Consider the following 23993-nt stretch of genomic DNA (forward strand, 5'->3'; position numbering starts at 1 on the left):
ATCCCCAAGATACTGAAATTACAGTTGTTCTGGCCTGTTCATGTTCATAAGATACTGCTTATCTTTGCCACAAAGCCAAGCTCCTGAGGATTGTCCTGCCCAGAAATGCCCTGTTTGAGTGTGACATCGGTTTGGGGTTCCATCCGTTTTGTTGGAGGAATTGTTGATCACTGCTGGGTGCAGCTCTCCCCAGATCTTTGGGTGTAGCCATTAATTCCCTCCCAGTGGAACAAGAAAACACATCGTCACTGACAAGAACAAGAGCCTACAAGATCTATTTTTTTTTAATGGATTAAAATATGGCCATCTATAGCTAAATCAGACTCTTGTCCATAATTGTAACTTTCAGCCCTGGATAATTCTAGATATGTAAGCTTTAATTCTATGTGTCTCTAAACACACAAAATGAAACATTAGTATAATCCCTGTTTTTTCAATATGTTTTTGGTAAAGCCTGATAACAAATTGTACATCTGGGTCATACATAATGTTTTAAAAACATGTTGGAGGTGGGGGAAGGTAGTGTTGCTTAGTGGTAGAGCATATGTCTAGCCGATATGAGCACAGTAAAGATGACCATAATCTTGGAGACTCCAGTTCATAACTCTCGGGCTGGAACATGGGGACTCAGTCTCTCAGAGTCTCAAAGGAAGTCAGATCCACAGCACTGCCTTGGGTGATGAAGGTTAATGATCACACAAGACACAGAAGCAGTTGGTTTTCATTTTTCAGCCATGTTATAGTACATGAGCAACACAGCCCTTCCCCTTACATCTAGGTACGCTATAACACCAGAGGTTCTCATTCTGTTCCCACCAGGCCACTCGGCTAAACTCACTTGTCCAACGTTCCCAAAGTGTGTGTCGACCTGGAAATGTCATTTTTCAGGATCTGAAAACAACTGAAGTAAAGGTGAAGAAGCCAAGTGTCTGCTACTTTTCTAGTCTCCTGGGCACAGCCCAGGAGACTTGACTGCCCACACCCTAGAAATGTACGGCAACAACGAAGTCCAACTGCAGTAACCTAGTATGACTACTTGCCACCATGAACGGAAGGGTCAAAATCAGAAAAGCAGATGTGCTCCACCTTGGAGCTGTTTCCTTCATCACTGGGGACAGGCTAAGAGTCCTGGGTAGTGTCAGCTGCCTCTGTTCTTTTCCTCGAATTCCAGGATGAGACCTTTAATGTGGGACAGTTTCTGGTGCAGGTACTCACAGCGATGCTTCTCTTCCCTGTAGCTGGGATACCGCTGCAGAGAAAAAGCACTCTCGTCAGAAAGTCAAGTGGCTTCTGCCTTACTGCCTCTGTGCTCGCAGCCCGGCTTACCTTTCTGAACTTTTTATACTCTTGCACTATTTTATCTTCTAGCACCTGAAACAAAAATAACGCTGATTCAAAACTGGAGGGAAAGGAGCCGGGCGTGGTGGCGCACGCCTTTAATCCCAGCACTCGGGAGGCAGAGCCAGGCGGATCTCTGTGAGTTCGAGGCCAGCCTGGGCTACCAAGTGAGCTCCAGGAAAGGCGCAAAGCTACACAGAGAAACCCTGTCTCGAAAAAACCAAAAAAAAAAAAAAAAAAAAAAAAAAAACTGGAGGGAAAGGAAAGGAGGAAAAAGTAAGAAATGGGAGTAACTTCTGATTTCATTCTACCGAATATTACAACAGGTTTGCTTGTCCCTTTGCTTAGTCACTAAACAAACATGTCTAGGGGTGATTAGCAGCGAGCTCCAGTCCTGCCTTTACCTTGTGTTCCGGAGTTCCTCGCTGAAGTCTCTTGATCTCCGCCCCCAGCTCTGTGAACCTTTGGCTGGCAGCCCCGACACGGGCATGTAGGATTCGGTATTCAGCATAGTCTGTCTCAAAGTCCTGCTCATAGGCCTGCTGCTGCTCGGCGCTGTGGATGGCTCTGTATTGCCTACCAGGGGAGGTGACACCCTCAGTTTCATTGTCCCTAAAAAAAACCCTTGGATGGTTACATGTACAAACTATGAAACTGAAAGTGTGGGGAACTTACAGGAGATAATCTGGTACCTCCTCGGGGCTTGGGGATTCAGAGGCTAGGAAGGAAGGAAGAGAACAAGTAATTATGGGTCCTTTTTTCCACTGGTATTTCCCCTCCTCTCATGAACTCACCTGCTTGAACCGAGAGACTCTGCTCCAGCCTGGAATCTCTGTCTTCATCTTCATCTTGCGCCCAGTCCTCTCCCTCTTGTGATTCCTGATTTGATAGGCCTTGTAGTGGACTTGAGCCTAGAGGCAAAGTTCTGGGCCTCTTTTCCTCTGGTTCTTCAGTGCTTATAGGTGCTGAACGTTTCTGTGGGGGGAAAAATCTGTGACATAAACAGCAAGCTAGGAAGTTCTTACTCCTGTTAAAAACTGGCGATTTCATCAGCTCCTAAGTTTTAAGTTGTACCCAATTAAAAAGTATTCTTGTGTATGTACTGGTGTGCACCCCATGGAGGACAAATCCATCACTCTCTGACTGACTCTTTCACTAAGCCTAAAGCTCTATTTTTCCTAGGCTGGCTGGCCAGCAAGCTCCCAGGATCTACCTGTGTCCATTCCCCCCTGCGCCCCACCCCACCCCTGGTGCTGGACTTACAGGCACAGGAAACATTGCCCGTCCTTTACATAGGTGCTGCAGATTCAGACTCCGTCCAGTCCTTGTGCTCTCAGAGTAGATGCACTTGATAAGCATCTCCCCAGCCGGTTTTGTTTGTTTTGTTTTGGGTTTTTTTGAGGCCAGGCCTTGGGTTGGTAGTCCAGGCTGGCCTCAGACTCACTATGCTGTGTAGCAGAGCATGCCTGGCCTTGCACTGATCCTCCTGTTCTGGAGACCTCTCTTATAGGCATGTGCCAGATTTTAGGCTGTACCAGCCCTGCATCCACCAAGCTACATCCCCAGCCTTGTAGACGACTATTTGAAAAGCTCTTGCCTTTCTGGACATGTTGGTGCATGCCTTTAATCCCAGCACTCAGGAAGCAGGGACAGGTGAATCTCTGAATTTGAGGCCAGCCTGTTCCCCATAAGGAGTTCCAGGCCTGCCAGAGCTATACAGTGAGATCCAGTCTTCAAAAAGGGAATGAAGTCCTTGTTTACCTTGTCCAGGCATTTCTGGCTGGCAGGGGAAGGCAGTGGCTGGTCCTGCTCTCTGTGTGGAAGATAGGTGTGGTTCCTAGGATTTGGGGAAGGAATGGGAGAGACCAGGGTGAGACATGGGCCTTTATTTTACTTATAGCATGTGGAGAGCAGACCCAGCCTGACCCAGTACCTCATTTCCCATTGTGCCATGGGCTCACTGGAGGATCCTGGGAGTGACTGTCCATGGTTGCTTGCCAGTGGGCCAGACACCTGTCAGGGGAAGTTACAGGAGCACTTTGCAGCCTGGACCTGGGTGCCCCACCTTATGCTGACCCCCTGCTGTTTCTGGCCTCACCTCTTCTAGTGCTCTCTGGGGATGGCCTTCAGATTCATCTCCTGTGTCCTGCCAACTCTCAGACTCTCTGGGATCTTCAGTCAGGTGTTCCTGAGCTAACAGTGGAGCTGGGATAGTATCCATGGCTGCCCAAATAGTGAGTCTCTCTCTCAGTGAGCCCAGGCAGTGGAGACAGTTAGGCCCAGATCTGGAAAGAAGTGGTGGGAAAAACAAGAGAAAAATGGGTTGAAGATCTTGTGAACACGTCTTCACATTCCCCTTCTTCCCACTTTCTGCAAATTTCTCTTACCTGTTGTCTGTTTTCTCTTACCTGCCTAAGCGTTGGTACACAAGGTCCAAGCCACCACCGGTGCCCTCTTGGCCACACTGGGAGACTATGAAGGAGAAGAGGCAGGACCATCCAGGGCCTGGGAGCCTTAGATACTGGGGCAGAAGGAGATGGTAAGCCCCGCTAAGTCGGCCCCTCCTCCTCCTGCCCATGCCACTCCTCCCCAAAGACATCCCAAGGGGCTCGTTAGCGCACCAGGTGCAGCTGGGTCAGAGTCCCCCAAGAGGCTAAGAATGCTCAGCCTCTTGGGACCACAGCCCCATCAGCCCCTCACCCTCTTAGGCTTCAGTTCTCATAACTTCCTCAGACCGTGACCACTGGCAAGCTCCGGCCCAGAGCGCACCTTCCCGGAGCCCACGCTTCTGCTCCCTCACCCCCAGGCTCCTTCACACATCCGGTCTGCACTTACCCCTCGGTGGCCTTGAAAAGCGATCACTGGCCGTACCTGCGGGAAGAGCCCAAGCACCAGCTGAGCACAAAGGAAGCAAAGCTCCCAGGATCGGGGGATGGGGGCTGCGGACACCTGCCTGGCGGGCTTCACTTGGAGAGATGGGGGAGGTTGGAACCTGCGTAAGCCGCTCCTCCCCGTCCCCTTCTCCAGCGTAGCGAGCTGAGGCCGAGGTTTGGTTGATCGGGATGGGAAGAAGGGGTTGGGGGCCAGCCGCACCTGTTGCTGCTGACACTCTTGCAGCGCCCGTAGTGCCGCCTCGTTGAGTCTGAGCATCAGGAGGCTGGTCCGAGCAGCAGGGGTGAAAAGGAGCCGCATTTTCCCACTCAGAGCTTCTTGGGTCCCCTCCATGGTGCCAGAGTCGCGCACAAGCAGAACCGAGACCACAGGCGAGGGCCACTTCTGCCACCTCTGCAGTGCAAGCCTAGGCTGGCACTCCCGCCCTCCGGGTCTGCCCCGCCCTCCACCAGGACCCCGCCCCCGGCACCACCCCAAAGTTTCCCCAGCCGCGTGGGCGGTGCCTAGCTCTTCCCGGCTGCCTGCCCGGATCCAAGTGGTTTCTTCTTGGTTTGGCTTGGGCAGTCTTGGGCTTTCGAAGGGTATCCAGAGTCTGCCTCCAGGGTCTGACCCGTCACGCAGAAACCCTTGTTCTCAGTTTCCCCACTCTGAATTCAGAATTCGCGGTCTCTAAGTAAAAAATGAACCTGAAACCACTTGAGGGTGTAAGTCCCACGGGGAGGGAGATCGAGACTGGTCGGTAGGCGGATTGAGTCATTTATGCCTCCAGGGTCCTGAGCCCGAGGGACTCAGGGGACCAGAGGATGGCAGACCCCAAGAGGGACCAAGTGCAGCGTTTCTTCTTTTTCTGCCGCGGTGCTGCGTCTGCTAAGGCGGATCCCAATCCGGTTTCTAATTGGGACTTAGAGAGGTTGTAAAGCCAGGTGGATGGGTGCCTCAGTCCTGGAAACCTAGCTGGCTGGGGCTGGAGAGCCTCGCCTATCGGTGGGTGGGGATGTGGGGCGTAGTTGGTGGCAAAAAGAATTGCAGTGCAGAAAGCCACAACTCAATCCCAATTGTCACTTCGTGACCTAATAAACGCAAGTGAAAGTGGCTAAACCGGCAGCTGGCTCCTTCAAAGGCGCTTTCCCCTCCCTTTTGTTTTTGTTTTTGTTTTTGGCTATGTAGATTGCTCTTGCTGAACTCACTAGCTAGTCTCCTGCCTCGTCTTCCAAGTGCTGGGATTACAGGTGTTAGTCACTACTCCGGACTAGAAGGTGCCTTGAAGTTGCCAGGCATCTCAGAGCTACAGATTCTATTGCTTTCAGACCCCAGCACAAATCTCAGACCAGCCCTTCCTGTCTCCACCTGTCCATATTTGGTTATTTCTCAGAATCCCTTATTTCCGTTTTCATAACCGGGATCTCAGTTAAATGCTTTGATCTGTATAATTTCAAGTGATCTTAATGCTGTCCATCAAAGCAAATAATTTGTCAAAACTCATTGAACTCTACACTCAAAACATGTATTATATGTGAGGACAAAAATCTCAGTTGTGTTGATTTTTAAAATCTTTGCAACAAGTTGCCAACAGCAGCCACAGATACATTTACCTGTCCATGGGGACATTCTGTTTCTGTGGAGGACAATTTACTAACTTGACAAGCAGTTGTAACTCCTCCTCCTCCTCCTCCTCCTCCTCCTCCTCCTCCTCCTCCTCCTCCTCCTCCTCCTCCTTCTTCTCTCTCTCTCTCTCTCTCTCTCTCTCTCTCTCTCTCTCTCTCTCTCTCTCTCTCTCTTCCCTCCTCTTCCTTCTTTTTAGAGACAGGGTTTCTCTGTGTAACAGCCCTGGCTGTCCTAGAATTCACTCTGTAGATCAGGCTGGCCTCAAACTCTATCACTTTTTAGTGTTATTTTTGTTAAACCTGAATGTTTGCATTAATGTCCGTTAAAAAAAAAAGTATTTCTATTGTCTTCTCCCCATCACTATTTTTCTTTTGTTTTACTCTTTTTTCTTTATTTCTTTCCCTCTTCTTTGTCTTTTTCCTTTCCTTTTTTCTTTCTTCCTTCCTTCCTTCCTTTCTCTCTCTCTCTCTCTCTCTCTCTCTCTCTCTCTTTCTATTTTTTGAGACAGGGTTTCTCTGTATAGTTTTGGTGCCTGTCCTTGATCTTGCTCTGTAGACCAGGCTGGCCTCGAACTCACAGAGATCCACCTGGCTCTGCCTCCTGAGGGCTGGGATTAAAGGTGTGCACTTCCAACACCCGGCTTTCTTTTGTTGTTGTTTTTGAGACAGGATCTCACTGTGTAGCCCCGGCTGGCCTGGAACTGCTAAGTAGCCCAGGCTGCCCTTGAACTCCTGATTTTCCCGGCCTCAGCCTCCAGAATGCTGAGGTTAGAAGTGTGAACTCCCACACCTGGCTCCCCGAGCACACGATGACGCTGCTCTTTTTCCTTCCACTGTGCTCCGACCGTACCTGTTAGGTTGCTCTCTTCTCTTTCCTGCTGTAACGGCATTTTGATTTTTATGGCATCTTTTTATGGGAACAAACTCCCTTGCTTTTATAAATAAAGCCCAGGCATTCCTGTGACTCTGCTTACATCTTGCCCTGGTATGCCTTGCTGTCATTCTGTCCCTGCCCTTACTACCTCCTTGACCTAATTTCATAGGCAACTTATTACCTACTCACTACCCATGACTCTAAGATGGGACAGCCTGAGGGAGCAGGCCTTCTGGCCCTCACATGCTGTTCCCTCGCCTCAAGTGTTCTCTCGCTCCCTCCTTGGCTGTGCCAATTCATCTTCTTGCCTCAAGTATAACACGAGAGACCTCAGTGGCCCAGATCAAATGCCTCTGGAGCCTGCAAGTTTATTCCCTGCATCAAAGCATCAGTTCTGTTCTATTCTGCTTCATACTGAGACAAATAACATTGTTCCGTCTTCATTCAAATTATACTGACATCTGTTTTGATGGGTCAGTGCTTACGAGGTGCACCCAGAGAAAGGTTTTGAATATCACCCTTGCATAGAATCTGGTTTTTCTTTAAAGCAATGGTCAATATCAATTTGCATATATCTATACACACACAGAGTGAAGGAGAGGGAACTCGCCTTTTCTTCTCTATAGCATATTTAAAATTACAGTTATTTATTGTATGAATAAGCATGTACCATGGCATTTGTGTGAAGGTCAGAGGTTTTTTCAGGCATTGGTTCTTTCCATCTTATCACATGGGTTCTGGGAATTGAACTCAGGCCATCATGTTCAGTAGCAAGTTCCTTAACCTACTGAGCCATCTCATCAGCCCCCAGAGATATATTTTGTTCATTTCTGTATATGCAACACCTAATAAAGTAATTAACACATAGCTAGTGGACAGAGGCTATTTACTGAACAAAATGAGTACATCTATTATGGCACTTCCTGCTGAAGCTGGGCTGTGATATGACGATGAGGCTGGGTTTGCCAGGATTGATAACAGTCGTGGGCAAAGTGCATAGGTGGTGTGGTCGGTAGGAGGGGACTGTTTGCTCCTTGGTTCTGTTCCTTTACTCAGCTCAGCTGCTGGAAGTAATAAGCAAGCATGCACCGAAAAAGGATTTGTTCCCTCATCCATGCTGTTTTACTCATCTCTCAGTTCTGTACTGATCCTGATGACTTTCTTTCTAACAAGAGTACCCAAAGTAGCTTTCACCACGGAATCTGAGTTTGGGAAACTTGATAAGCCCAATTTTTATGACTTGTGGTCTGTAGGTCTTTCCTTCTACTCTGTTTTCCTCTTCTCACTTCATATTTGGGGCCTCTAAACCTCCCTCTTCGTCTCTTTGCTTTGGAGCCTTCGGGCCTAAATTATCTTCATTGATTCTCTAATTTTTCAATTCTGTACTGGGCTTGGTTACCTGTGTTTGTTTTGGTCCTTGGGATGGAGCCTAGGGTCTTGAGCACGCAGGACAAGCCCTCCACCTCTGAGCCGTAGCAGCAGCCCTTCTTCTGTTCTGTAAACAGTTATTATTATCGGTGTATTGTGATATACATGGGGTTGTGGGTGCTGGTGTGCCATAGTGTGTGTGGATGTCACAGAACAACATTATGGAGTTATCCGCTTCATCTACCTTTACATAGGTTCTGGAGACAGAAATCAGATAGTCAGGCTTATGTGACAAGAGCTGAGCCATCTTGCCAGCCCCCTTTTTCTGTGAAAACTGCTTTGCATTTATTTATTTATTTGCAGTGGGAGCATATGTACCACAGCACCAAGTGTAGAGGTCAAAGGACAACTTTCAGGAGTCAATTCTCTCCTTCCATGTGGGTTCCAGAGTTAGGACTTAGGTCATAAGGCTTGGCTTTCCTAACAAGTCCTTTGTACTCATCCTACAACACTAAGGACTAGGTCATATTTTATATATATATATAATTATGGAGGCTGGAAGAATGGGTCAGCTGTTTAGAGCACTTGTTGCTCTTGCAGAGGACCCAGACTGGGTTCCCAGAATCCACGTGGTGACTCACAGCCAACTGTAACTTCAGTTCCAGGGGACCCAGTGCCCTTTTCTGACCTCTAAGGGCACCAGGAACACACACAGATGTGCAGGCAGAACACTCATACACACAAGAAATAAAACAAATATAAAAAGTAAATAACTGAACTATGGAGGAAGCAAGTATCCTAAATAAAATCTAAAAGAGTCAGGGTTTTCCTTTTATTTTGTCTATTCCTTGTCCTTTTTCTAGGTTTCCTGAGACAGTCTCATGTGGCCCAGACTGGCCTCAACCCTATATTGTAGTTGAGCCTAACTTTGAACTTCTGATCCTTCTGCCTCTGCTTCTGAGTGCTGGGGTTACAGGTTGATATTAACACAATTTTTCACGAACATTTTAAATTATTATTAATTCTGCACTTAATCTTAGTCCAAAGGCTGAGCAGTGGTTTCATGAGTTTTACTGGGGCTAGGGAGATGACTTAGGTGGTAAGAGCATTTCAGAGGAACAGAGTTCAGTTCCAGAACTCACGTCAGACAGGCAGCTCACACCAGCCTGTAACTCCTGCTCCCTCTTCTAGCCTCTGTAAACATCCATAGGCACACACCAGCACATTCCCAGTTAAATCTCAAAGAGTTTTATTTTATTTTAAAACTTTACATTGATTTAAGCTAGTGTATAAATTAATGGATTGTGGTGACGTCATCCCCCTTCCCCCTAAGCCCTGGCTGTCTTGGAACTCTATTTTTAGATCAAGCTGGCCTTGAATTCAGAGATCCATCTGCCTCTGCCTTCAGAGTGCTAGGATTAAGTGTCTGCACCACCATACCTGGCTAGATCAATGGGTTTAATCATGCAGTCTTCACACATCTTAAGTAATTTTATTTTCTTTCTTTCTTTTTTTCAGAGACAGGGTTTCTCTGTGTAGCTTTGGCACCTTTCCTGGAACTCACTCTATAGACCAGGTTGGCCTCGAACTCATAGAGATCGGCCTGCCTCTGCCTCCTGAGTGCTGGGATTAAAGGCGTGCACCACCACCGCCTGGCTTTATTTTATTTCTTTACATTTGAGACAAGGTCAGATATAGTCCATAGTGGCCTGGAACTAGCTATATAGTAAAGAATGATGTTGAACTTCTGACCTTTCCATTTCTATGACCAGTTTTATTCTGTGCTGGGTGTTTCATGCATACTACGATATCACTCTACTAACAGAGCTACATCCCTACCCCTAACATTTATTTTTAAGTGATAAGTAAAAACATACAAATCAAAAACTAAAAAACAAAACAAGACAAAACAACCACCACCATAGAAATCAGTCAAGCATGTATTTCCAGATACCTAGGAGGCAGAGTCAGGAATATTGCAAGCTCAAAGTCTACATACAGTAAAGAGTGAGGTTAAGCTAGCCAAGACAACTTAATGAGACCTGTCTTAAAATGAAAGAGTGGAAAGAGGGCTTGACATGTAGCTCTGTGGTAGAGTACTTGTCTAGCATGTATGAGGCCATAGGTTCAGTTCCTACTGCAAAACAATAACAACAAACAAAAAAAGCAAAGCTGGTGGTGGCACACACCTTTAATCCCAGCTCTCAGGAGGCAGAGGCAGGCAGATCTCTGTGAGTTCGAGGCCAGCCTGGTCTACAGAGTGAGCTCCAGGACAGGCACCAAAACTACACAGAGAAACCCTGTCTCGAAAAACCAAAAAAAAAAAAAAACATATATATTATATATATATATTTATATATATAGATAGTAGGGGCTTTAGAGGTGACTCAGTGTGGTTATTTCAGAGGACCAAGTTTAGTTCCTAGCACTCACATTGGATGTTTCACAGCCACCTGTAGCTCTGGCTCCAGGGTATCTTGACACACTCTTTAGACTCCATGGAGACTGCACTATTGTGCACAAACCCACATTCAGATACACATACACATAATTTATATTTTTGAAAAAAAATCTATTAACAGTAGTTCAAGTGGGGCTGGATATAAAAAAACTTGAAGATGGTAGTGATGAGGTTTTCTTGCTTCCCATGTGCTCTACACAAAGCCAGTTTGACGTCTTAGCCTCAACTTGATTCTGGAATAGGCATTAGTTGAGATTCACATCAAAATTTATCACTATTTATTTATTTATTTATTTATTTATTTATTTATTTATTTATTTATTTCCGGAGCTGAGGACCGAACCCAGGGTGCAAGCGCTTTACCACTGAGCTAAATCTCCAACCCCCACCATTTATTTTTAATTAATTTCCCTGACCACTGTGTGTATGTGGGGGGGGGGGGCAACTTTTAGCCTTTTATCTTACTGAGGCAGGGTCTTGCTCATTGTTTCTGTTGCCATATTTTGTATTCCAGGCTAACTGGCCCATGAACTTTCAGGAAATTCTGTCTGCATCTCCCATCTCACTGTCGGAGTGGTAGGGTTACAGCTGCATACCACCACACCTGCCTTTTTTATGAGGGCTCCCTGGATCCGGTTCCGTCATCAGGCTTGCAGAGCTAATGCTTTAACCCAGCACGTATTGTCTCCTGCCATGTCTCCTTTATTCAGTGACTCTCTTCTGGCCTGGAGGGGAGCTTTGGGAACAAAAGATACATGGAACTTGTTTAGAAAAAATAAAAATTCTGGGCCAGGCACATACCTTTAGTCCTGGCCCTTGGGAGGCAGAGGCAGGCAGTTATCTGTGAGTTTGAGGCCAGCTTGAGTTCCAGGACAGGCTCCAAAGCTACACAGAGAGACCCTGTCTCGAAAAAACTAACCAAACCAAACCAAGCAACCAAGCAACCAAACAAACAAAAAACAATAAATAAATAAGTGAATTCTGGACTGGGAAGACAGCTCAGCAGACAATCTCCGAAACCCACAGAAAAAGCAGCGGGTCATGGTGCACACCTTAATCGGAGCACTCCTACATCGAGATAGGAGGTGGAGACAGGAGAATTGCCTGGTGCTCATTGGCCAGTTAGATTGGGGTCTGAAGCACAGCAGACAAAACCACAAAGTCCCCGCCTTTGGTGAGAACCAGCCCTGGAACCCTCCTTTCTCCCCGCGCTCGCCTGAGGACCATGACCAGAAGATTCTTTTTAGAATGGTCGGAGGATTTCGGGAAAGATATCCTTTAGAAATGCTGGCCACCTGCTGTATTGGAGAAGCTGGGATGGATCCAACAGCAACTCACAGAACAAAGGAAATGCTTGACTTTTATAGACTTTAGAGCTGCGGTTCACAACCTTCCTAGTGCTTTGACCCTTTAACACAGTTCCTTTGTTGTGGTGACCCCCCAACCATAAAATTACTTCGTTGCTACTTCATAATTGTAATTTTGCTGCTGTTATTAATCGTAATGTAAATATCTGTGTTTTCCGATAGTCTTAGGTGACGCCTATGAACAGGGTCACGACCCAAAGGTTGAGAACCGCTGCTTTTAACGCGCGCTCTCTGAATGCAGTTATTTAGCCTTAACTAAGGTTGCCTTGGGTTTGGGCGGCAGGAAATGAATCCTACTGCTCTGACCTATGTTGGGTTGTTTCATAATAGCGTAGCAGAACTCAGGTTGTCTTAGACCCACGGGAGAGAAGGTTTAACTAATCTCATCTACAGAGGCTGCATCTGTGAGATAACTGAAAATGAGAACGATGTTTAGCGACCCGTCTGATTTCTCTTACAAACCAGATGTAACTGTTGGGGGGAGATGACACAAGGTAGAGGCAGTCTAGAGAGTTGGTGCAGACATAATACGAGCATTCCCTAATCTCAGTCCCCCAAGTAGCTCCACGGATTTGGGTGTGCTTCACCACTCCCAAGGCACCCGCAAAGTTTCTGTGGACAGTGTGGAGGTGCGGCTCGGTAGTGGAGATGTGCATGCAGGAGCCCTGGGCTCCAGCTCTTGGGCAATGATTGCAGGATCACTTTAGGACAGACACACTGGAAGTGGCTGCAGTTGGGGACGATGAAGGCGGAAAGGGGTTTTCTAATTATCTGTGTATGTTTTCAGTCCGACTGTGGCCAGCGTTCGGCCAAGCGGCAGGGGGATGGGTGTCCTAAGCACAAAGTTTAGCTCCAGAAAACTGATCGCTCGCAACCGGATGAACCACCTAGGAAATCCCGCCCTCTCCCCCCCACCCCGCCACCGCGTTCCTCCGGGGCGACTTTGTCAGTACCCTAAACTGTCCCACATGAGGTCACGGTGCCCGGTCACGTGCTCGGCACCGCCGGGGCGCCACATCGCCAGCCGCACCCCGCCACCCACCCCGCCGCCCACGTGACCCGGCCTAGTTTCTCCCGTGCGGGGGACCCAGCGCTCCCGGGAAGCCCCGCCCCGCGCCCGGCGGCTCCGCCCGCCAAGCTTGGCTCTTCGCCCTGCGGGACTGGCGCGTGGCACCGCGCTCCACGTGCTTTCCTCCGCCCAATGAGAGTCGGCGTCCGGGCGTGCAGGGGCGGGACGAAGGGGACGACTCGGTGTCGTCGCGCGGAGGGGGCGGGGCCTGCAACGTCGGCCCGAACGAGGGGACGCAACGGAGGCAGGTCGGAGCCGCTGCCGTCGCCATGACCCGTGAGTGCCGGGACCCTTTTTTCCTCTCGCCCTTTTCTTTCCGCCCTCGCTGCCCGGCACGGCCGAGCGCCGGCGTGTGCGCCCCTTCAGCTTCCCCGGCGGAAGCGTCTTCAGGGAGCGCTCTCCAGCTGCCTCCCGCCCCAGCCGGAAGCGCAGCCCCTCTGCACGCCGCCACTTGCGGAGACCCCCAGTGTTGGGCGCGGGCCGCCGGCGGCTCGCCGCGCTGGGGAAGCCGGGTGCCCTGGGTGGTGGGCCCCAGCGCGTGCTCCCGAGGCCGCGGGGCGCCCCGCACGCCGTAGCAGCTGTCTGGGCCCCCGCGGCACCCCAAACTTGACTCGCACCAGCGGCTTCGGGCGCACCGTCCTCCCGCACCCCAAGTTAACCTGCCCTGTGGCGGCTGCCACACCCCGGCAGCCGAAGCCTGGCGATGGGGTCGGCGCCGCGGAGTGGGGGATAGTCAGGTCCCGGTCGCGGGGAGGAGGGGCGCTGGTGGGTGCGTGGGGCGGCCCCGGCACCTCACTTTGTACCTTTCTCTCCTTAGGCGGTAACCAGCGAGAGCTCGCCCGCCAGAAGAACATGAAGAAGCAGAGCGACTCGGTTAAGGGAAAGCGCCGAGATGATGGGCTTTCTGCTGCCGCCCGCAAGCAGAGGTAGCCCCAGGGAGGGGATACGACGGGACGGGTCGGGACGGGACGGGTCGGGTCGGGACGGGACGGAGAGACCTGGGTTAGACGGAGGGGTGTAGCAGGAAAGAGAAGTATTTCAGGGCTCGAGTCTGGACTAGGTGTGAGGGGCAGAGTGCATTGCTTCCTCTAGGGTTTTATTTCCTCCCCACTCCAAATGTTAAGTCACAGCTATACAGGAAGGGACTGGGGCGGGTCCCGGTCCGTAGGCTGATTTCTGAGTTGCCCGGCTTGTGACCTTAAGGGCAAGGGCAGGGAGCTTCACATTATCAAGTACAGTTGTTTTGACAGCCCCAGTACTTTTGGCCCTCCTTGCTGCGTGTATCTCCTCCCTTCTCCCGACTTTCTCACTAGTGTTGTTGGGTGTGGTACTCAGTGCAGAATAGAGAGCCTTGGGCCAGACTTCTGACCCCTTGGGCAACATCCAGGTGGAGACCGATTGCCTTTTGAGCCTTAGCTCTACTCCTCTTGTTCTCCTAGGGTGGGAATCTAGCAGCCGTATGCTGAACTTTGTCCCACCCACTTCCATCTTTATCCTCTGTACCCTTCATCCCCCTGCATCTTGTCCTTTTTGCCCTCTGGTACCTCCCAGTGCCCCATCATCTCTACCCCCAGGGACTCGGAGATCATGCAGCAGAAGCAGAAAAAGGCAAACGAGAAGAAGGAGGAACCCAAGTAGCTTTGTGGCTTCGTGTCCAGCCCTCTTGCCCTGCGCCTGTGTGCCTGGAGCCAGCCCCGCCACGCTCGAGTTGCCTCCCGTAGCGCTCACAGGCCCCAGCACCGATGGCATTCCCTTGGCCCTGAGTCTGCAGCGGGTTCCTTTTGTGCTTCCTTCCCCTCAGGTAGCCTCTCTCCCCCTGGGCCGCTCCTGGGGGTGAGGGGGTTACCTCTTCCCAGTGTTTTTTATTCCTGTGGGGGCACACCCCAAAGTATTAAAAGTAGCTTTGTAATTCCTTGAGCGCCTGGTTTGACTGGGGATTGGGGGGATGGGGGTGGAGGAGTGATTGCCCTTTCCCACTAAAAGAGGAGACTTCTTTTAGGCACCTAAGAGAGATCTGTAGACTTCATAAGGAAAACATCACAGAAGCAGCCTTTATTTTACTATGGCAACCAGAAAAGCCCTCCAGTTCTGTGGTGGAGGAATCCTCTAAGAACTATAGAGACGTCTTTTCTTTGATTTTTATGCCCCACTCAGACCTTGAACGCCATTCCCATGATGGGTATTGAGGGCCATAAGAGGGGAAGGATCTAAGACCTAAGTTTATGTCTCTCTTCCTCATTCTTTGTTTGCTTGAAGGTTGGCCAAAAAAAAAAAAAAAAAAAAAAAAAAAAAAAGTCCTGTTCACCGACTTCCGGTGTTCAGCTGCTCTCAAGTGTCCACATTCTCTTCTGTTCTGTCATTTCTCATGGAATGAAGGTGGTTTTGTCTTCCATTTTCTTTGACCTCAAGATCAGGATGAAAACCTGTGGCAGCCTCTGCTCCATTCTTTGTGTGCCCTGGTTTGTTCTGTGGTTCTGGGCTTCTTACATCCCTGTGCCCAGGCCTGAACCACTTGTTTTCTTTTGATTGCCAAGAGCAGACCGAAATCTTCAGTCTCTGTTGGTCTTTCCCTGCCCCTTACCTCCAGCTCAGGAGCCAGGAAGGGGCTGGGGCCACACTGCTAGGATCAGCTAAAGCTCCTGAGTTAGACTCTTGAGCTTGAATGAATCAGGAAACTAGGTGTTGGGCCACTTCTTCCAGTTTAGATAATTAGGTAGAGTATTGAGCCTATGTGGTGGGAACTACCCATTTGTCCTTGAGGAACTGAGCTCGGCTAGTGACTCTTGGAGCTAACATTAGGAGCATGATCTAAAGGGTACCCCAGTTTGTTAATATAGATGGGGAGCTAGTTTTTACCTGTCATTCCTGACTGGATGACATTGTTGCCTGGAGACACCAGGGTGGTGGTGATTCCGCGTGGGGAGCCAACAGAGCGGAGCCAGGAACAGCCCCAGATAGAGGAGTACACAGGCCCAGCAGGAGGCAACTTTGACCCAGAAGGTAGCCCAGCTACCTTTAGTGAAGGTCTTCTCCAGTTCTGCTCCCTCATAGCTGTGAAAGCAAAGGCTGATTAGAGATTCCGCAGCACCTTAGCTTTTGGAGTGCCCTGCTTCCCCTATAGCCAGATTGTTTCCTTAACACAGCTAGGTTTTCGGGAGAGCATCTTAGGTCTGCTTTCATCCTACCTGAACCAGTTGGTAAGGGTAACCATGACATAGAGTGAAGCCAGGAAGAAGGCGAAGTGGAAGGCAGAATAGCTGTAGGAAAGATGCCGGCTCTGCACCTGAGCGGCTGCAGGGGTCTCTTGGTCAGCTGGCCTGGCTCTGCTGCTTAGTCCTAGAGAGAGGTGCTGGTGGGAAGCAGTGCTGCTGAAACCTCCCTCCCCCAGCTTCTCTTACGAGGGCTCTTGGCACTTTACAGGGTTCAACCACTTCCCGGATTGCTCCCTTGACTCACCATCCTCTGGTTCCACTGTTTGGGGGCAGCAGAAACAGAGTGAGGGCTTCTGTAAAGCAAAGCAGTGTTTTGAAATGGCTTCCAGACAATGTGAGGGTACTAATGTAGAAAATTTTCCCTTTGAAAAGATTGGCTGGTGTAAGAAGTGGAGGCACACCTGGGTTCAAATTCTTGCTCCAGCATAAAAGTGGCTATGCAAACTTTGGTAAGATGTTTAATCTTTTGTGCCTCAATTCCTCCATTTGTGAAATGGAGCCAATACCTACCTCACAGGGTTGTTGTGAGGACTAAATTAAATGAGATGATGTGTGTAAAGTATGGAGCACAGTGCCTAGCACATTGTGGGTCCTCAATAAAGGGATAGCATCTAGAAGCTGAGCACTATGGGCAGAGGTTGGGAGGATGTGTGCGTCTGTGTTTGGGGGAGGGGTGTTGGGGGGTTATTGAGCTCTTAATGCTCACCTGGAACTCGTAATTGTAAACCTTGATGATCCACAAGGGTCCAAATAACTCAGCCAGGTAGGAAGCCTCGTTGCTGTGAAAGAAAGTTTTTTAATTTTGGGCCAAATAAGAAGGATTAGGGGCATTTACTGCCAACTAGTCCATGGTGGTATCCTTCCAGGGGGTAGTGTTCTCTCAGAGGCCCATAAAGTCTGCGGATTTTAAACTCAAGACGGTTCTCCCCCGCCCCCCATCATCTCATACAGATCATCTGATAACGTGCTATTCTTAGACATTGTCCCTGTTGGTGGGGAGCTTTTCTGGTTCTAGTCTTGCTCTACAGTTTAAATAAACCACAGCCCTGGACATTCTCCTTCACTGAGTTCTCGGCACCCTTTCACACTTCCCATTGACAGCTTTACGTACCAAGCAAAAAGCACACAAGCATACATGATGCCAGCACTCAACACTGCTACTGAGGTGTCTGGTATTTGTGGCTCCAGTTTATTCTGGCCAGGCAGGCACAAGGTGTGATTCTGTCCTTGAAAGGTTACTGCCGAGGGGCAACAGACGAGAAAGGAGTTAAGAGCAGAGCTGGCTGTGTAGCAGCAACTGAAAAGGTCTCCAGCACTTGGGTTCTCACTTGTCTCTGGGGGACGGCTGGACAGTGCAGAGAAGGTCAGATACATGATATAGCAGCTGATGATAGAGGCTTGTAGAAGGCCAGAGCCTGGGTGCTCTAGAGAGAACAGGGCCATCAGTTGGCAGTGAATTTCCTCTACTTTGTGTTTCTACCTGCACTTGTGTCGGTGTGGGGGGGAGAAGCGGCAGAGGTTCTTTAGATAGCTGACTGAGAATGCTAATAAAGTTTTCTATAATACTCAGGGACACAGCCCACCCCAAAATCTGCAGTGTGAAATCACAAATACCCACTGGGGTGGATGCAAGGTGCAATGGAGAGGAAGGAGAGGAGGCCGCAGAAGCAAAGGTGCAGGCTGAGTAACATCTTGTTGAGCAGGCAGCCATCAGGGTGTGTGTAGTAGTGGAACAGTAGCATGGCTCCCACACCTGCCATGATGTAGAATCCGAGGGCGGCCACTAACACAGCTAGGAACCAGTTACAGTCTTGTGCTGCTCCAGTTTGCCTGAAGAGAAGTGGATCAGGGTTTGTAACTCCAACCCATTATAGACCAGTCCTCATCTCTCCGCAGACTGCTTAGTCAGCCCATTGGCCCACACAGTACATTCTTGAGCTTTTGTTTTGTTTTGAGATAGCATCTCTGTATACTCCAGACAGTCCTTGAACTCACTATTTCATATTGGTCCTGAAGGCAGGAGGTCTTGGCAGTCCTGCCCCAGCCTCCTGAGTGTTGAGATTATGGGTATTTGTCACTATTCTTTTTTTTTAATAAAACTTTTTTTCTAAATCATTTAAAAAGATTTATTTATTTGTTTGTTTATTTATTATGTATACAGTGTTCTGTCTAAATGTATGCCTGCAGACCAGAAGAGGGGACCAGATCTCATTACAGATGGTTGTGATCCACCATATGTTTGCTGGGAATTGAACTTGGGTCCTCTGGAAGAGCAGCCAGTGCTCTTAACTTCTGAGCCATCTCTCCAGCCCTCTTTTTTTTTTTTTTTTTTTTCTTTGAGACAGGTTTCTGTGTGTAGCCCTGGCTGTCCTGGAACTCTGTTTGTAGACCAGGTTGGCCTCAAATTTAGAGATCCTCCTGCCTCTGCCTCCCAAGTACTGGGATTAAAGGTGTGCACCATCACCACTTGGCTGCCACCACCACTGCCCAGTCATCACCATTCTTGATTACCTGTTTTCGTTTCTTTTTACAAGAGGCTGCCTCAGAACTCCCTACCCTGCGTGTGTTTTTGTGAGATCATGTCCTGTCTGGCCTTGAACTTTTGACCCTCCTATTTCCACCTCCCAGTGCTGGGATCACAAGTGAATGTCATCATATCTGGTTTCTTGAGCATTTTGTTACTGTTCATTGGGAGGCCATAGGAGCAACACCTAATAGGGCCTTTGCCCAGCCTTTCTGTATTTATCCCCTCATGCCTGTCAGCCTCCTTGGGAGGAGCCTTTAGGGTTAGGTGCTCCTTACCAATTCTTGTTCCACGAGTGGGCAAAGGCTGTGATCAGCACCAGCTGTAGTAGGATGAATGTGAAGCCTCCACAGATGCCAATATAATGCCAGGCTGCAAGATAGACACCGTTGGGAACTTTAGCTCTACCTCCATACCTCCACCCCCTTTTTGGTTAGGAGCCTGTGTAGCATAGGCAGGTTTTAAACTCTCAAACCTGCCCCAGGCCCCCGAGTTCTGGGATTACAGATGTGTGGCATTCCGTCCAGCTTCCTGTCATTAAGTAGGAAGTCTAGCCTACTCCCCCTGATCAGGGTATAAGATGAAGATTACCTGGGAAGAGATGCTCATCAGGGATGCAGAAGGCAACAGTACAGAGACCTAACAGGAGCAGCAGCTTGAAGCTCCAGAAGCTTGTAGGGGTAGAGAGAAAACCAGATTGAGGGAAAAAGGCAAAGGGAGAAAGTGGGGGTGGGGGTATGGCAGGTAGACAGGAAATGAGAGCCCAAGTCCCATTGTAGTCCAAGTTCTAACTCAGATGCCAAAAGTCACATGAGCAACACTGCACTTTCCGGAAGGTTTGCATATAGCCATTGTTACTTTCAGTTTAGAGCCCAGGGATTTATGAACTTGTTTTCTGCCTTTTTACAGTGCTCTTTCTTCATCCCGGAGTTTCCTTTAGCTAGCTCGTGTCTACTTCCCTCTGTCCCATCCCCATCCAAACAGCGACACAGACCTGTTGTGCAGCTGTGCGCGAGGGCTGGTGGGGGAGTGCAGGCCGACCAGCAGCAGGGCCTGCAGCAGGTGGAAAGTGGCGGTTCCCGCACACACTCGATACACAGCCCCAGAGCCACTGAGCACTGGACAGTCCAGGCTGCCAAATAGGTGGGTACACAGCACCGAGGGCATCTGGATCTGCAGGGCATTTGGTTGTGAGAAAAGGGAGGGTAAACCACAATGCCTGGACAGGTCCCAGCTTCTTCTCACTGGTAGGTTGACACTTGCTCCCTGTTCCCAATCCAGATGTTACCGGTTTCTTTTCCTCACTTTGCAACCCCTGCCCACTTACCCCATGTGCTTTGCCCCAGACCCCTTCTACCACTGTCCTGGACAGCAGGAGGCAGCAAATTGCTGAAGCCCCCAAATGGAGGAGGATGTAGAGCAGGCGGCTACAAGAAGACTCGGTGAGGGAGGGCCACCTAGAGTGGCAGCAGCTGGTCCGAAAGAGAGGCCCACAGCAGCCCACCTGGGGATAGAACAGATGTAGGAAGCAAAGGTGGAGCTTTGGCAGGGGGTGAGGTAAAACTGTATGGGGCTAATCAAAGGTCAAGTCTCAAAACCCTCCATCCTACCGCCTGGTGGAGAGCTACTTAGAATTGCCTTTACTAAACACTAGTAAGATTTTCACTGCAAGAACTGTAGTATAGGCTTGAACCACCCACTTTGCCCTAAGGCTCTGTGGCTGGGAATGTGGGATGAGAGATTTACGGATTATCGAGGCAAAGAACCAGGTCTGTCTCCCCAACTCTGTTTTCCAGCTCTCTAAAGGCATCTTCAAGTCTGCCTCCTCAAATGCCCTCTCACCTGATAAAAGGGGGTTTTCACCATGACATCGCCGACTCCCCCGTGCTGCTGTGCAAGGCCCAGGGTGGTAGTCCGGCCTGTGATGGCTTTTGCGCCTATCATTTTTGACCCAGAGGTTAGGCGTAGATCCGTTACTGGAAAAGCTGATGAGGAACAGCAGCTTCTCAAGATTTTCGCCCATTGGGCAGTTGCTGTGCTGGACTAAATCACTCAGTCTTAAGGCAGTATCAGAAAGTGAATACAGATCATTAGGAATTGGTAAATGCAAATACCCTTGTGAAGATGCCTTCACCTGCCTTCGTATTCGGGATCATTCGGACTGTTTTCTTAGATTAGGAGCAGTTGGCCTATCTGGTCTGCGGATTAGGTTTTTTTAATTGGTTTAGGATTAGCCGTCGGCTGCCTTGGTTGGTCAGAATTCCGTGTGTGTGTGTGTGTGTGTGTGTGTGTGTGTGTGTGTGTGTGTGTGTGTGTGATTGTTCTTAGGTGAAGAAGTAAGTTGTGCATTTGGGTGATGTGGGTAGTGAACAGATTAGTCAAAGGAGACTTTGCAGAAAACACAAGCCCGAGAGGAGGTCAAAAGCAAACCGCCTTCCTAGCTGAAGCTTCTGAAGACAGGCACAAAGGTGTGGTCCAGAGCCTGCCCCGCCCCATATCTGGGCGGAAGCTGAGGTTTGCCGGAAGTTGTGAAGCGCAGCCTATGCGGCGGCGCGGTGAGATCGAAATGGCGACCGAGGGAGATGTGGAGCTGGAGTTAGAGACCGAGACCAGCGGCCCCGAGCGGCCTCCCGAGAAGCCACGGAAGCATGACAGTGGTGCTGCTGACCTGGAGCGGGTCACTGACTATGCGGAGGAGAAGGAGATCCAGAGTTCGAATCTGGAGACGGTGAGGTTGACTGGGAACTTGTATGAGGGCTTGAGTATGGGGTAGGGGTGAGTTGAGGCTGACCCGTTTGTTGCCTATCAGAGGCTCCGGGAGGGCAGATCGCGATCCTGGGAGTAGGCAGTAGGGTGGGGATAAGAGACAACACTCACCCAGACTGCGGTTTGCTTAAGAATTGGATGGAGATTGGGCCCAAATGCATCTCAAGTGCACAGAATTAAGCGTAGTCCTTTGGTCCCGAGAGCACTCGTCATTGTGAATACTTGAAGAACCACGTGGTTTTTATTTTTGGTAATGTTTTAGATATGAAATTTTTGATCGCACGGTGGTAAGTAACTAGATTCGTGTTTCCTACAGGCTATGTCCGTCATTGGTGACAGACGGTCCAGGGAGCAAAAGGCAAAACAGGAGCGGTAAGTTTAAAGCACACCGCCAGCGCTGCGGGTCCTCATTTTCCAGGAAAAAGTTTTTAACCAATTCCCGCAGATCTAGGGTTTACAACTTTGTTATTAGCCAGTTTTTAGAGGAAGGAAAGCCTGGATACCTTACTGTAAAGCCTCCACGGGGAGGATTGGGCACGTTTACTTGCTATTTCCAGTCAACCCTGTTCCACCCATTTGCAGTGTGTAGTTGGTAGTGTTCCTTCTGGCAGTAGAGGATGAAGACAGATGTGTGTATATATATATATATATATATATTCACAGGGAGAAGGAACTGGCGAAGGTCACGATCAAGAAGGAAGATCTGGAGTTGATAGTGAGTAGTAATGCTTTCATGGATGCTCAAGAGAAGCCCTACCTAATTTGGGTTCCTAACAAGTGGAGCCAGAAATTAGTTGACACATAAATGCCTGAGGGGAGGCTTCAGTGACATGATTTACCTTTTTCTTGCAGATGACAGAGATGGAGATCTCTCGAGCAGCAGCAGAAAGGAGCTTGCGTGAACACATGGGCAATGTTGTGGAGGCTCTTATTGCCCTAACCAACTGATGTGCATTTTCAGACATTCTGGGCTTATTTACTGAAATAAAGTGTTTTGTTATGCTGTTTTTTTTTCTTTTCTTTTTTTTTTTTGAGCTGAGGACTGAACCCAGGGCCTTGCACTTGCTAGGCAAGCGCTCTACCACTGAGCTAAATCCCCAACCCCTGTTTTTTTTTTAACCTCAGATCAAATGCATTATATATTTTATTTTGTTGTCAGTCTCTATGTTTGGACTTCATGAAAGTGTATGAGCAATCAATATAAAGAAGTACCTAATGTTCAAACACAGGCTCTATTTTTATTACACTTACTGTGTGTGTGTGTGTGTGTGTGTGTGTGTGTGTGTGTGTGTGTGTGTGTGTGTGTCTGGGCACTCTCTTGCCACAGTGCTTGAGATCAGATGACAATTCTACTTCCATCATGGAGGAATCGAATTCAAGTGCCCTTTTCCACAAAGCCTTTCACCCATCCTAAAGAACAGACTCTAGGTGGTATGCTAGTCTTAGTCACCTGACCAGCTCTTGGCAATATAGAGTACATTTGGATCCTCTGCAAAAGATCCAACTACATGTGCTTCTAGGATAGCTTGTCAACTTGATTTTTTCAGATACGTGCTTCCTGTGTAGCCCAGTTTGTTTTCAAACTCAGATCCCTGCACTAACAGCACTTGAGAGCTGCAATTTCGTCACCCTTCCCAACTCTGTAGGCTAGCTCATGAATACCAAAAGACTAGCTCCTACTGGGGTCTTTTAAGTTACCAACCTTATTCATGGCTACTGGAGTAAAAATTTAGGTTCTAGAGATGGAATTATAGATCATAGAAATGATGGGTCAGAGCTGGAGAGATGGCTTAGTAAATACCTGCCTCAAAAGCACAAGGAATCTGAGTTTGGAACTCTAGTACTGTACACCCCCCCAAGAAGCCAGGGGTGACTGAGTGGTGGTGGCACACACCTTTAATCCCAACAGTTGAGAGGCAGAGGCAGGTGGATCTCCACGAGTCTAGGCCAGCCTGGTTTACTGGGGAAGTTCGAGGACAGCCAAAGCTACCCAGAGAGACCGTCTCTAAAAATAAAATAAAACACCACCAGCCAAGAACAATAAAAAGCCCCAAAGTGGTGGCATGATCCTGTAACCCCAGCATTGGGGGTTGTGCTGAGACAGGCAGATCCCCACAACTCATTGGCCACTCAGCCTAATCAGGAACTTGTAGCTTTTTAAGACCATGTCCCAAAACACAAAGGTAGAGAGTGACTGACATTACATTTATACCTACTTTGTTGCCATGGGATTGTGAGATGTATTTGAAGCTGGACTGGCACTTGTGACATTTCTGCTTCTCTGTGTTGTGTGTGTATGCCACTATCTGGCTCAGTGCTCATCTCGGTAATTACTTTTAGTTTTACGTAGGATTTAAGCAATTTGTCAATAGCCTATGAACGGGTCCTGTAGGGGTTATTTTAATGACATGAAAAGAAACTTTTTTTTTTTTTGGTGGTGCTGAGAATTAGACCTGGGGCCCTTAACCATTCTAGGGCAAGTACTTTACTAATGAACCACACTTCTAACTTGGGGTTA

General features: G+C 48.9%; 4 protein-coding genes across 6 annotated transcripts; 2 read left to right on the forward strand and 2 right to left on the reverse strand.

The window, feature by feature from the left end:
• Positions 1-426: 426 nt before the first annotated feature.
• Ell3 (elongation factor for RNA polymerase II 3) lies at positions 427-4675 on the reverse strand. The gene is made up of 11 exons (XM_006994038.4): positions 4432-4675; positions 4174-4209; positions 3747-3859; positions 3437-3623; positions 3272-3351; positions 3100-3175; positions 2133-2313; positions 2014-2056; positions 1743-1914; positions 1327-1371; positions 427-1249 (listed from the first exon to the last, which is right to left on the reverse strand). Exons 1-11 carry the CDS (start codon positions 4561-4563, stop codon positions 1139-1141), a joined length of 1176 nt encoding a protein of 391 aa, XP_006994100.1. The 5' UTR covers positions 4564-4675; the 3' UTR covers positions 427-1138.
• An 8438-nt stretch (positions 4676-13113) lies between these two features.
• Positions 13114-14885, forward strand: Serf2 (small EDRK-rich factor 2). 2 transcript variants are annotated; one of them, XM_015987585.3, is made up of 3 exons: positions 13114-13249; positions 13791-13899; positions 14525-14885. In XM_015987585.3, exons 1-3 carry the CDS (start codon positions 13243-13245, stop codon positions 14808-14810), a joined length of 402 nt encoding a protein of 133 aa, XP_015843071.2. In that variant the 5' UTR covers positions 13114-13242; the 3' UTR covers positions 14811-14885. The 2 variants fall into 2 exon arrangements, with proteins under 2 accessions (XP_015843071.2, XP_006994096.1); XM_006994034.4 differs by having other exon boundaries at positions 14548-14885.
• Positions 14886-15681: 796 nt separating this feature from the next.
• Positions 15682-20676, reverse strand: Serinc4 (serine incorporator 4). Its single transcript, XM_076568614.1, is given in 12 exon segments — positions 15682-15904; positions 15907-16024; positions 16159-16309; positions 16430-16478; positions 16892-16964; positions 17297-17609; positions 17804-18015; positions 18988-19081; positions 19301-19380; positions 19704-19882; positions 20037-20213; positions 20552-20676. Coding segments are annotated over 12 exon segments (1620 nt in total). The 5' UTR covers positions 20654-20676; the 3' UTR covers positions 15682-15832.
• Positions 19282-22482, forward strand: Hypk (huntingtin interacting protein K). 2 transcript variants are annotated; one of them, XM_006994036.4, is made up of 4 exons: positions 19282-21437; positions 21792-21847; positions 22139-22190; positions 22328-22482. In XM_006994036.4, the coding sequence occupies exons 1-4, from the start codon at positions 21066-21068 to the stop codon at positions 22421-22423; spliced, it is 576 nt and encodes a 191-aa protein (XP_006994098.2). In that variant the 5' UTR covers positions 19282-21065; the 3' UTR covers positions 22424-22482. The 2 variants fall into 2 exon arrangements, with proteins under 2 accessions (XP_006994098.2, XP_042132026.1); XM_042276092.2 differs by lacking the exons at positions 21792-21847; positions 22328-22482 and having other exon boundaries at positions 21044-21437; positions 22139-22198.
• Positions 22483-23993: the final 1511 nt, after the last annotated feature.

The sequence above is a fragment of the Peromyscus maniculatus genome, chromosome 4 (assembly GCF_049852395.1).
Source record: "Peromyscus maniculatus bairdii isolate BWxNUB_F1_BW_parent chromosome 4, HU_Pman_BW_mat_3.1, whole genome shotgun sequence".
Classification (NCBI taxonomy): domain Eukaryota; kingdom Metazoa; phylum Chordata; class Mammalia; order Rodentia; family Cricetidae; genus Peromyscus; species Peromyscus maniculatus.